The 12288-nt window shown below is 42.7% G+C and overlaps 1 protein-coding gene across 1 annotated transcript in view; it reads left to right on the top strand.

The window, feature by feature from the left end:
- CRACR2A (calcium release activated channel regulator 2A) overlaps nt 1-12288 on the top strand; it is a 60962-nt gene that overhangs the window by 38206 nt on the left and 10468 nt on the right. Inside the window, exons 11-13 of the mRNA XM_087967742.1 lie at nt 344-432; nt 3036-3354; nt 5486-5618. Of these exons, the coding sequence (XP_087823868.1) occupies nt 344-432; nt 3036-3354; nt 5486-5618 (541 nt within the window). The remainder of the gene's footprint in view (nt 1-343; nt 433-3035; nt 3355-5485; nt 5619-12288) is intronic.

The following is a 12288-nucleotide window of genomic DNA, read 5'->3' as shown; positions in this document are numbered from 1 at the left end:
TCATATTTATGACAGTTAAAGTGTCCCGGGAGTCATATGACATGATCCCCTTTTGTGACCTTCTGACAAGCAGAATGGGGAAGCCAGATTCACTTAACAACCATGTCACTAACTTAACAACTCCAATGATTCACTTAACAACCATGAGAAGAAAGGTCATAAAATGGGGCAAAATTCACTGAACAAATGTCTCATTTAGCAACAGAAATTTTGGGCTCCATTGTGGTTGTAAGTCGAGGACTACCTGATAGAAACAAGCCTATGGATATAATTTTGACGTTCCGGCATAACCTCTATCATTTTATGAAGTATATTTTGACATTTTAAAACAATTTTTCTACAGAAATCTGGCTATGAGGCCCCTGTCAGTCAGAAGCAAAGGTCAGGCTCAATTATTGGCAAATATATCGAGAGAAGAAGTTCACTGAAGAGGTAAGTCTTCCTTTTTGTATTATTATTATTATTATTATTATTATTATTATTATTATTATTATTATTATTATTAGTAGTAGTAGTAGTAGTAGTAGTAGTAGTAGTAGTAGTAGATAACTTACAGAATTGGACAGTATTCACAGTACAGCAAGAAAAACGCTGTACTATTTTTTCCCCAATATATTGTTTTTATTTAAAGGCATTTTTTACAATTTGCTGGAAATATCCCTTGACTAGAAACTTCACATGGAATATCTTATACAGGTAGTCCTCAACTTACGAGCACAATTGAGCCCAAAATTCATGTTGCTAAGTGAGAAAATTGCTAAGTGAGTTTTGCCTGCTTTTACGACTTTTTTGGCCACATTTGTTAAGTGAATCCCTGCAGTTGTTAAATTAGTAACCCGGTTGTTAAATAAATCATTGCTTGTCAGAAGGTCACAAAAGGGGATCACAGGAGCCTGGGACACTGCAACCGTCATAAATGTGAGTCAGTTGTCAAGCACCCGAATGTAAATTTCATGGTGATGCTGCAACGGTCATAAGTGTGAAAAGTGGTCATGTTACTGTAACTTTGAATGGTTACTAAGCAAACCATTGTAAAGGACTACCTGTAGTACGTTAAGTTGTTAATGATTTATTAAAATACATTAGCCATTTAAAGCATGGGTCACCAACCTTTTAGACCTCAGAGACCACCAAACTCATAATTTTAAATCCCGTGGACCACTAATATGAATTTTGACTAACGGTGGCTTGCTGATGTTGGTGGGAGAGAGAGAGAGAGAGAGAGAGAGAGAGAGACTTTGGGCTTCATGCAAGGAAAGCAGCAGAAGCAGCAAAAGTCTTTCTCTCCCCCAAACTCCGCCAGAAATGAGTCTTTGTGAGACTTGTCACACCAGCACAGCCTCTTGGAGCAGGATGCCTTGCAGGGTCCCAAAGACTCATTTCTGGCAGAGTTTGGAGGAGAGAAAGAAAGACTTTTGCTGTTTTCCTTGCAGAAGAAGAAAGAAGTGGAAAGAAGCAGACCAGTGGCCAGCCAGGGTGTGAGGGACGCGTGGGGCAAGTTCCCCCTTTCCCCCCTCCCTTCACTACCTCGTGCAAGCGACACAAGCCTTGTGTTCCCACAGACCATATGGACGGCACAGCCTTGTGTTCCCGTGCAGCCTGGCTTAATTGTTTTGGGGGTGACATTTCTCTGCGGACCACCAAAATGTTCTCGCGGACCACCAGTGGTCCCCGGCCCACTGGTTGACGACCACTGATCTAAAGGAGCACGAACGCTGGGATGGAGATTAGCAAGCCTGCATTCAAGATCCGCGTTCTGGCGTTGGATAGGGTTGAGCTCCTGTCCTTCGCTCCAGCTCCTGCCAGGGACTTGAAAGGAGCCCCCAACTGGGTATCCCATTATTAATGGTGATGTCACCTGCTAAATAATCCTTTCAACCCGGAAGTGCCTCAGTGCTTCTGACACGAGTGCAATTAGCCATATGCTATTTTCAATCTGCTGGGTTATTCCTCATTTGTTGGCTATCTACGTACATCCTATTGCTTGCATTGTTTTTTCTTCTTTACTGTATTATTCCCTTTTCCTTGAAAATAATAATAAATTAAAAAGAAGTTTAAAAATTAAATTTCTGAGGATAAAATTTAACTTGAGGAATAAGTTCTATATATAAAAAGTCGCAGGACAAGAGCTTCAATTTCTCATATTTTCTGAAATGTCCTAGACAGATGGTCAGCCATAGACATCTTTCCCTAAAGGAACCAATGGTTATAGAAACCATGGAAGTGATGGTGAGAAGCAGATTTTCCCTAACACATTCTAAAAAGTAAACGTGGCTCTATTGATTGGTGCTTAATAGTTGCATTTCATTGAAATAAAAGATAATATATAATTTTGAATTAGAGCGAAAAGGCGCTGACTTGCAAAGGTTTGAATGTTCTTCCAATATTTTGAAAATTGTTCATGTACTGGATATTCCTCAACTATGTTTGAGTTCAGGTCAGTGGTGGGTTTCAATTTTTTTTACTACTGGTTCTGTGGGCGTGGCAGGGGAAGGATACTGTAAAATCTCCAGTCAGAGGTGGTATTTGCTGGTTCTCCATCCAGAACTGGTCAGAACCTGCTGAATATACCAACTCTGGTTGAATACCTATTTCTGTGTATTATTCATTCAGCCATCATTGATTCATTTAAAACAGGGGTCTACAACCGTGGCAACTTTAGGACTTGTGGACTTCAGCTCCCAGAATTCCTTAGCCATCAAAACTGGCTGAGGAATTCTGGGAGTTGAAGTCTACAAGTCTTAAAGTTGCCAAGGTTGGAGACCCGTGGTGGGATTCAATTTTTTTTACTACCGGTTCTGTGGGCATGGCATGGTGGGCGTGGCAGGGGAAGGCTATACTGCAAAATCCCCAGTCAGAGGTGGTATTTGCCGGTTCTCCGAACTATTCCAAATTTCCACTACTGGTTCTCCAGAACCGGTCAGAACCTGCTGAATACCCACCTCTGGTTCAGGTATGAAAAATATGATGCAACGTTCAAATTTCCACTAGGTTAGAAATTACTGAGTTGTGTGTTTTTCCTCATCCCTTTGCAGCGAGCCTTCAGAAGATGAGACGTTTAGTGCATCCCAAATAAGAAGTTCCCTTAGTATGAATGTGGATTTTTCATTAGATTCTGAGCCCCCTAAGCCTGTGGGGCTGACCCAGAGGAAGCACTTCAGGAGGCTAATATCCATTGAAGAAGACCATCTACCACATCTTCTCAATAGGACAGAGAGGCAACTAATACGGTGGTCCGAAGTAGATGAAGACGAACGAGGACCAGACGTGAATGGAGTCCAACAGCAGTCACAGGTTGAACAAGCTCACGCCTCACCTAGGGAAGAGCCCATAGGAAAAGAAAACTTGACAAATGTAAGGAGCAAAACTACTATTTAGATTTTACAGAAGAGAATATTTGTAGCTCAGGGTTGAACTGTGAGGTCCTTGGTGTTCTCGGAAGTGGGTTGTTTTCTTGCAGATTTTATTTTTAGATTTTATTTTGGATGAAGTGCATTTTTGGCAAAATCAACAGACTAGTAGAATAACAAGAGTTGGCAGGGACTTTGGAGGTCTTCTAGTCCAACCCCCTTCTCAGGCAGGAAGCCCTATACCATTTCAGACAAATGGTTGCCCAGTCTCTTCTTAAAAACTTCCACTGTTGGAGCATTTACAACTTCTGGAGGCAAGTTGTTCCACTGGTTAATTGTTCTAACTGTCAGGAAATTTCTCCTTAGTTCTAAGTTGCTTCTCTCCTTGATTAGTTTTCACCCATTGCCTCTTGTCCTGCCTTCTGGTGCTTTGGAGAATAGCTTGACTCCCTCTTCTTTGGGGCAGCCCAAAGACTGCTATCATGTCACCCCTAATCCTTCTTTTCACTAGACTAGACAAAAACCAATTCCTGCAGCCGTTCTTCGTATGTTTAGCCTCCATCCCCCTAATCATCTTTGTTGCTTTTCTTTGCACTCTTTCTAGAGTCTCAACATTTTTTTTATATTGTGGTGACCAAAGCTGGATGCACTATTCCAAGAGAAGTCTTACCAAGGCATTATTAATACATTTCTAAAAATTCACAATGAGATTATACCTATCTGGGTATAAAGTTAGGTAAAGAAGGCAACAGCAGTACATAAGCTCTTTCATTATTAGTTCTGAATCAAATTGTCATAAATACTTTGGTCTCATTTGCAAAAAGTTTAAACCACATGTGAATAGATTCCAACGGTCACGTTTATATATAACGAGGAAAAATGTAAAGAAAGGTGTACTTTCCTTATTCAATCTGAGGTTACATTAATATTATAAAGAGGTAAAATGAGAAATGTTGTACTCTTGCTTCTATTTGAAGAACAAGAAATGTAAAACTCAGGAGTAGAAATGATCAAGAAAGCAGTAGTGAGATTTCCTACTGTAAGCAAGGGTTAAAACTATATTGCATTGTTCTTTTAATTTAACTTTTTTAATGCTTTATGTAATTATACATCCTGTATTTTAATATTTGATCATTGTTATTATGGTTCATTGCAGTTAGCCCGATATTCAGGCTGGATTTGGCATTTTTGTCTACCTACTAAGACTTTCTCAAGGATTTGGGATAGGCAAAAGTGGATGTTTGATGGTGTTACATATATTATCGCAGGATGTAAGCTATTCTGAGTAAACCCACCTTTTGCAATTGACCGATGAGGAATTTTGTCAATGCCACTGGTATCCAAGTGGTGCTCCAGTTGTTTTGGGATTTTACGCAAGGCAAAAATACTATCATCTTTATCATGATCAATCTGTGATGACCCGGGGCGTGACACAAAAATAACAGTCACCAAAGTAGAATAAATTCCCTTTAATACCCCCAATTTAGCCCCCAATGTCCAGTTATCCTCGCTGGAGATCAAACTGTTCCAAAAACAGTCTACAAAGGGAAGAAATGCAGTACAGATAAAGTAGAAATAAAAAAAGCAACACAAACCACACTGAAGTAATTAGCACTGCAGGCCAGGATGATAAATTGCAGACTTCCACAAGATAATGCAGCAACCACAGTTGGGAGGACACCAAAACCCAGATAAGCCTGACAAAGATAATGCACACTTTGCTTCCAGCAAGGAGCTGTGTAAAACGCCTCACTTATATCCTGTTCTCCCAGCTGCAACTAATGAAAGGGATCAGGGCCTTTTTCTCCCCCTTAAGCCACATTGCTCCCTTCTCCGTTCCTCCCTGCGTGCCCTAGGATGAAGAAGGGATAGCCCTGGGTCTTCCTCTGAATGCTCAGCCGGACTGTACCCTTCCCCCGTTTCTTCCACAGCCACCAGAGCCACACTCCCACTCCCTGTCAGCTGTTCCACCTCTCCCTCGGAATCAGACTCCAACGAGGGCATGACACAATCATTGTCTTATCAATCCTACATAAAAGAATCGCCCAGCCATTTCTCATTTACATATTGCGTTCTTTTTTATCCTAAGCCTCACAAGGCAACCCCAAACACCTAATATTTGTGCTTGTGTGAAGGAGGAAGCATTCCGCATGGCTCCGGATCGTATATTCAAGATAGTTCTGGTGGGGAATTCAGCTGTGGGAAAAACGTCCTTTTTAAAGCAATTCTGCGAAGAACGGTTTTACCCAGGCACAGCTGCTACAGTCGGTAAGTAAAAGAGAACGGACATAGCTATGATGGACACCTGCCACTTATACCTGTGCAGGTATCTGGAATTTGGTAACTGCCAACATCCCTAAATTTTATGAATGTCTTTTTTTCCTTTTTTTAAACTCAAAAAGAAAACAATAACTACACAGGTGAATCCTTGGCTTACAACCACAATCGAGGCCAAAATTTTCATTGCTAAATAACACAGTTGCTAAGCGAGTTTTGTCCCATATTATGTCCTTCCTTGCCACAGTTGTTAAAATGAATCACTGCAGCTGTTAAGTTAGCAACCCGGTTGTTAACTGAATTGGGCTTTTTCCCCATTGACTTTGCTTGACAGAAGGTCGCAAAATAGAATCCCACTGCAACCGTCATAAATTTGAGTCAGTTTCCAAGTGGCTGAATTTTGGTTGTGTGACCATGGTGGGGGGGATGCTGCTATGGCCGTAAGTGTGAAAACTGGTCCTAAGTCACTTTTTTCTGTGTGTGTAGAAAACTGGTCAGAACCGGCTGAATACCACCTCTGCTCCCCACCCCACTAACCTGCTTTGCAGCTCCATTCTCCTGTACAGGGCAACAAAAGAAGACCCAGCCGATCAGTTGGGACTCAATGGGAGGCAGAGAATAGATGGGGGCGGGGCCAGACAGAGGTGGGATTTGCTGATTCTCCGGACGACTCAAAATTTCCACTACCGGTTCTCAAGAACTGGTCAGAACCGGCTGAAGACCACCTCTGAGCCAGTCCCCCCCTCTCTCCCAGCCAAAGGAAGAAGGCAAGGGCAAACTACTTCTTAGGAAATCTTGCCAAGAAGATTTAGTAGAAGAACTTCTAGAAAAAACTGTGTTATTAATGGAGAAATGTATCAGAGTCCAGGAAGCCTATCAACACAGTTATCCTATTTAACTTACTCCTAGGGTAATTAAGACAGAATTACCCTGAGCCTCCTTCCCTCTCCTGAGCTTAGGTGGCCCTTTGGACCAACAATCCTTCTTCCTTCCCTCCTTTCTCAGAGCCTGTTAGACATCCTGTCACATTCTGGCCTTTTAAATGAGAGTAATAATAGCCACCATTTTCCAAAAGAGCAGTTCCTGGTCGTCAGGTCAATCATATCAGACAGGTCTCGGCTAAAGAGTCAGACTAAATCTGTTCCAAGCAAAGCCATTCAATATCATGAGAGTACACCATTTGAATTTCATGTCGGATTGATTGTCGCCCCGATTAACATGGGTCACGTTGAAAGCTATGGCTTCTGGGCACTCATGGAAATAAATGTGTTAACAGAGTCCAGCTCCCTCTGCTCGGCAAACCAAGGCATGGAGCTGACAGGCAATCAAAAGTGAATAATTTGATCAAAGGTAAAAAAAAAAAAAACAAACCCTTCTTGTTATGGAATGTTTTTACCAACCGGAGCCATCGGAACGAAGATTTCAAAAATGAAAGTACCAGCTTTGAGAAAAAGAAAACCTGGATTTAGATGTTAACGAGCAGAGGCTTTATGGACCAAAGGAGTGTAATCTTGAAAGACGAGTTCTGAACTGGAAGCAATTGGATTAGAGAACTATAGAATAACAGAGTTGAAAGGGACTTTGGAGGTCTTCTAGTCCAGGGGTCGCCAACCTTTTGGACCTCAGGGACCACCAAACTCATAATTTTAAATCCCGCGGACCAGAGACCCTGGGAAAATCCCAAAAAGTGTGCAGGAAAATTCCCCACCCCGTTTTCCTACCGATTGATCATTCTTTATTTGGGATTGCAGGATACCGTCTCCAGCTCCATTCTCAGGGGAGAGAGAGAGAGAGAGACAGAGAGAGAGAGACTTTTGGCTTCATGCAAGGAAAGCAGCAGAAGCAGCAGAAGTCTTTCTTTCTCTCCCCCAAACTCTCCAGAAATAAGTCTTTGCTGGCGCAGCTTCTTGGAGCAGGATGCCTTGCGGGGTCCCAAAGACTCATTTCTGGCAGAGTTTGGGGAGAGAAAGAGAGACTTTGCTGCTTTCCTTGCGTGCAGCCAAAAGCAGAAGAAGAAAGAAGCGGAAAGAAGCAGCCCAGCGACACAAGCCTTGTCTTCCCCTGGGCCATGTGGGTGGTGCAGCCTTGTGTTCCCACACAGCCTGGATTAATTGCTTTGCGGGGTGATTTGGGGTGACATTTCTCTGTGGACCACCAAAATGTTCTTGCGGACCACCAGTGGTCCCCGGCCCACTGGTTGGCGACCACTGTTCTAGTCCAACTCTCTGCTCAATCAGCAAACCCTACATCATTCTGAACAAATGGCTGTCCAATCTTTTCTTAAAACCTCCGGGGATGGAGCCCCCACAACTTCGGAAGGCAATCCATTCCACTGATTAATTGTTCTCACTTTTAGGAAGTTTCTCCTTAATTTCAGGTTGCTTCTCTCCTTGATTAGTTTCCATCCATTGTTTCTTGTCCTGCCTTCTGGTGTTTTGGACAACAAATTGACACCCCCCTCTTCTTTGTGGCAGCTTCTCAAATACTAGAATATTGTTATCATTTCCCTCCTAGTCCTTCTAGTCCCTCTAGACCCGTGATGGCGAACCTATGGCATGCGTGCCACAGGTGACATGCTGAGCCATTTGTGCCAGCATGCGAGCTGCAGACAAACTTACCTTCAGCATGTGTGCGCCTCACAGCTGATTTTCAGCCAGTTTGAGGCCTTTTTTGGCCTCCCAAGGGCTTGAGGAAGGCTTCTGCAGGCTTCTGCAGGCCGGAAACTAGCCCCGTTTCATCACTTCCTGTTTTTCCAAAAATATCGGAAGTGACAAAATGGGGCTAGTTTTCGGCCTGCAAAGCCTGCAGAAGCCTTCCTCAAGCCTTTGGGAGGCCGAAAAAGGCCTCAAACCAGCTGTGAAGTGCAGTGCAGGTAAGAGGGTGGGGGTGGGATTGCGTGAGCATGCGTACGGGGTGTCGAGGGTGCACATTGCCTTCTGGGTGCTGGCACGTGAGCACGAGCGTGCAAGCGCGTGCACAATTTTTGGCACAGGAGCCCAAAAAGGTTAGCCACCACTGCTCTAGACTCTTAGTTGTTCTTCTTTGCACTGAAACTAGATTGACTATGCAATCATCAATGGTCCAGTTCAGTCCTTGGTGTTGAGACATACCTGGTTCAGATCATGAATTGCTGGTAGCTAAGGATTAAATTCCATTACTTGTCTCACCTTCAGGTGCTTTGGTGAATAGATTAGCCCCCTTTTCTCCATGACCACCCTTCAAATATTGGAAAAACTGCTAGCATATAACATGGGGTTATTATTATCTTTTTATGATTTTATTTCTGACCGTTCTGAACATAACTACTTTTTTTCCAGTGAGTTTGATTGCATGACATTGCTGGAATGTTGTGATTTTTGACTTCCAGTGACACGCGTGGTTTTATGCGCTCCAACACTTGCTTGTGTGTCATCTTCTCTATCCAAGGAATGTGCAGGAGCCTTTTCCAAGGCCACAGCTCAAATGAATCGATTTTCCTCCTGTCTGGTTTTTTTCATGGTCCGACTTTCAAAATCGTAGGTAGTGATGGGGAACACAATAGTGCAGACTAATCTCCATTTAGTTGCGAGGCTGATGTCCCTTTTTATTTTTTCATACTCAATTCACACTAATTATTGCTGCGTAGCCCAGTACAATTTTGACACTTTTTTTTTCTGGATTGCATTAGCTGCTTTAATCAATCGGCAATGTTAGGGAAATATACGCTCCATAATTCACACTAATTATTGCTGCTTAACCTGGTTCAATTTTGACATTATTTTTTTTTTGCTGGATTGCATTCGCTGTTTTGATTGATCAATCTGCAATGCTAGGAAAATAAATTCTTGTGGGCTTTTGATCTCATTACTGTCAATTGTTATTTTGGCAGTTCCATTCCTTGACGTGGTTATGAGCTTGGCTCGTTTGATGTTCAAGAAGAGGTGAAAATTCTCACTTTCTTCTTTAATCCTTTTGATCAGATGTTATCAGGTTTGTTTCTGATACATTGGGTTTTTTTGAAGAGAAGAATTTTATCCTCAGCTTACAGGTAATCTTTGACTCATGACCATAGTTGAGCCCAGAGGTTATGTTGCTAAGTGAGAAATTTAGTGAGTTTTGCCTCATTTTATGACTTTTTGTCAGAGTGCGCGCAATGTGACTAGGTGAGACAACCTAGGAGCAAATACAGCACACAGAGGTTTGTATTTACATATAGTGGTTTTATCCCTACAAAAACATATATACATAGAAGTACTTTGATACAGGCCTTGAACAAACAGCAATGAGTAATCAGCTACACCATGGAAGCACACATGGAGAGAGAGAGAGATACGGCCCTCATAGGGTCTCTCTCATATTACAGCCTCTTAAAGAAGTAGCAGTTAAATAACCCTGTTGACTCATTGCTACTATTGCATCATCATTACATTATTACAGTATTACAGCATTACAACCTTACAGCAGCTGGTCAGCTATTAAATCATCATTACCCTGACACTTTTCTTGCCATATTTGTTAAGTGAATCGCTGCCGTTGTTAAATCCGTAACACGGTTGTTAAGTGAATCTGGCTTCCCCATTGACTTTGCTTGTCAGAAGGTCACAAAATAGAATCCCATGACCCCCGGGATACTGTTACCGTCATAAATGTGAGTCAGTTGTCAAGCAATATTACTTTCTAACCACTGCGCCATACAGATAGATGATAGATAGATAGCAATAGCACTTACACTCACATACTTCATCATGCTTTACAGCACTCTCCAAGCATTTTATAGAGTCAGTCTGTTGCCCCCAACAATCTGGGGTTCTCATTTTACCACCCTCAGAAGGATGGAAGTCAACCTTGAGCTGGTGAGACTCGAACTGCTGGCAGTCGGCAGTCAGCAGAATTAGCATGCAGTACAGCATGCACCATCACGGCTCAGAGGAGGCTGAGAGTTCTAGTCCTGCCTTGGGCAGAAAGATAGCTGGGTAACCTTGGGCCAGTCCATCTCACTCAGCCCTAAGAAGAAGGCGAGGATAAAACACTTCTTAGAAAATCTTGCCAAGAAGATTTAGTAAAAGAACTAGGATCGAACTGGTGGCAGTGAGCAGTGAGTTAGCCTGCAATACTGCATTCTAGCCACTGCTCCACCACGGTTCTTCATGCTAATAAGAGGGAAATTGTGTGACAATTGGAGCAATCCTTGGTGTCTCCACCCCACCCACCCCCTTTTTTTTTGACAAACACAGATCATTTCCAAGCCTGTAGCCATTGTTTGTTTCCAGATTTTTCCGGCACAAGTCTTTGACGGTTGTGGGCAGTACAGGCCTCAGCAATTCTCCCAGGATGGTATCAACACCTGGGGCTTTGTTGTTTGACAGCTGCCTCATTGCCCACATGCCTTCTTCCTGAAGGATACCCAGTTCTATTTCTGCTTCCCTTTTCTCATTATCTTGAGGAGGCCTGGGTTTCTTCGTTGCTAGCATTGTTGTGGTTTGCTGGCAGCAGGTGCAGATGGCTGAGGAGAGCCAGGACTCAGATGAGGGGCCAGGACCATTAGGGAGTGGACTGCTGCCTTCAGAGATTGTGGGAGCTGGCAGCAGCAATGAGGAGGTTCCCAAGGAGCCTGTGCTAAGTGCGTGTGCACGAAGGATTGCTTGGAGGAAAGAACAGTTACAACAGCACGGGCGACTCAGAGTAAGGCTGCAAGGTAATGGCCCCTCCTTCAAGAAGATAAAAGCCAGCTATGAAATTAACCTGCTTTGCAGAAGGCAAAGACGTTTTGAAACTCCAGCCTCGTGGACATTCCAGTATCCTGAGTTTGTAGTTGAAGATTCTTGTATTGCAAATTATTTCTTGTCTGTTATCTTTTGGCAAGTCTTGCACAGTTTGGCAACATTTGTGCTTATCACAGCTAATTATTTTGTAAAAGCATTACAAGGTTTCTGTTCCTTTTGGATTGTGTTTGATTTGTTGGAAAAGGGCGTGGGTCAGAACAAGCATTCAGCTCTTCTCTATATTATTTTTGTCGTCTATGAGGGGTCCTTGGTATTCTCTGAGCTAGGTTGACATGATGGAAGACATGATGACAACTCTTTAATTTAATATATGGACAGACTTAACCATAGTTCCAACTGGGAAACTAGACCAAGGCAAATCCAAAAAATGTTAGAGAATTCCCGGAAGCCTGGAATTCTCTAGCATTTCAATAGACACATAGATGTAAATAAATATCCGCATAATGAGACAACAAGCCAAAAGAGGAATAAAAAGACCAAAAACACATCCTTACCAGCAATCAACACCCAGATGGGCATAGATTAACTTCACGATTAACATCAGACCAACAATCAAGAAATAAACAATACTCCAATCAAGGAACTCCCAAACAAGCTAACAGTAAACAGCCCACCAAAGACCATTCCCACCAATACTGGCAGGGCAAGCCTCTAGAATATAAACTGAGAGCAAACTCCATTCCTCAATAACACTGATGGTGTTACCTAGTATGGTAATGAAATGTCTGGAAGAAAACAACCAAACTCAGAGAGCAGTAAGGACCCTTCATTACAATCCTGAGCTGCAAATATTATCCTTTGTTGAGCCAGCTGTTCTTGGCACCTTGTTGGTCAGAAATTCTTTCCCTTGTTTTGATGATGCTTTCATGAGCAGTCAATTTATATTGACTGTTTCCTAG

This window comes from Notechis scutatus, chromosome 6 (assembly GCF_049901735.1).
Source record: "Notechis scutatus isolate UNSWTSFEM ecotype Mainland chromosome 6, rNotScu1.2, whole genome shotgun sequence".
In the NCBI taxonomy this organism is placed as follows: Eukaryota; Metazoa; Chordata; class Lepidosauria; order Squamata; family Elapidae; genus Notechis; species Notechis scutatus.
This window is presented reverse-complemented; position numbering and strand designations above follow the sequence as displayed.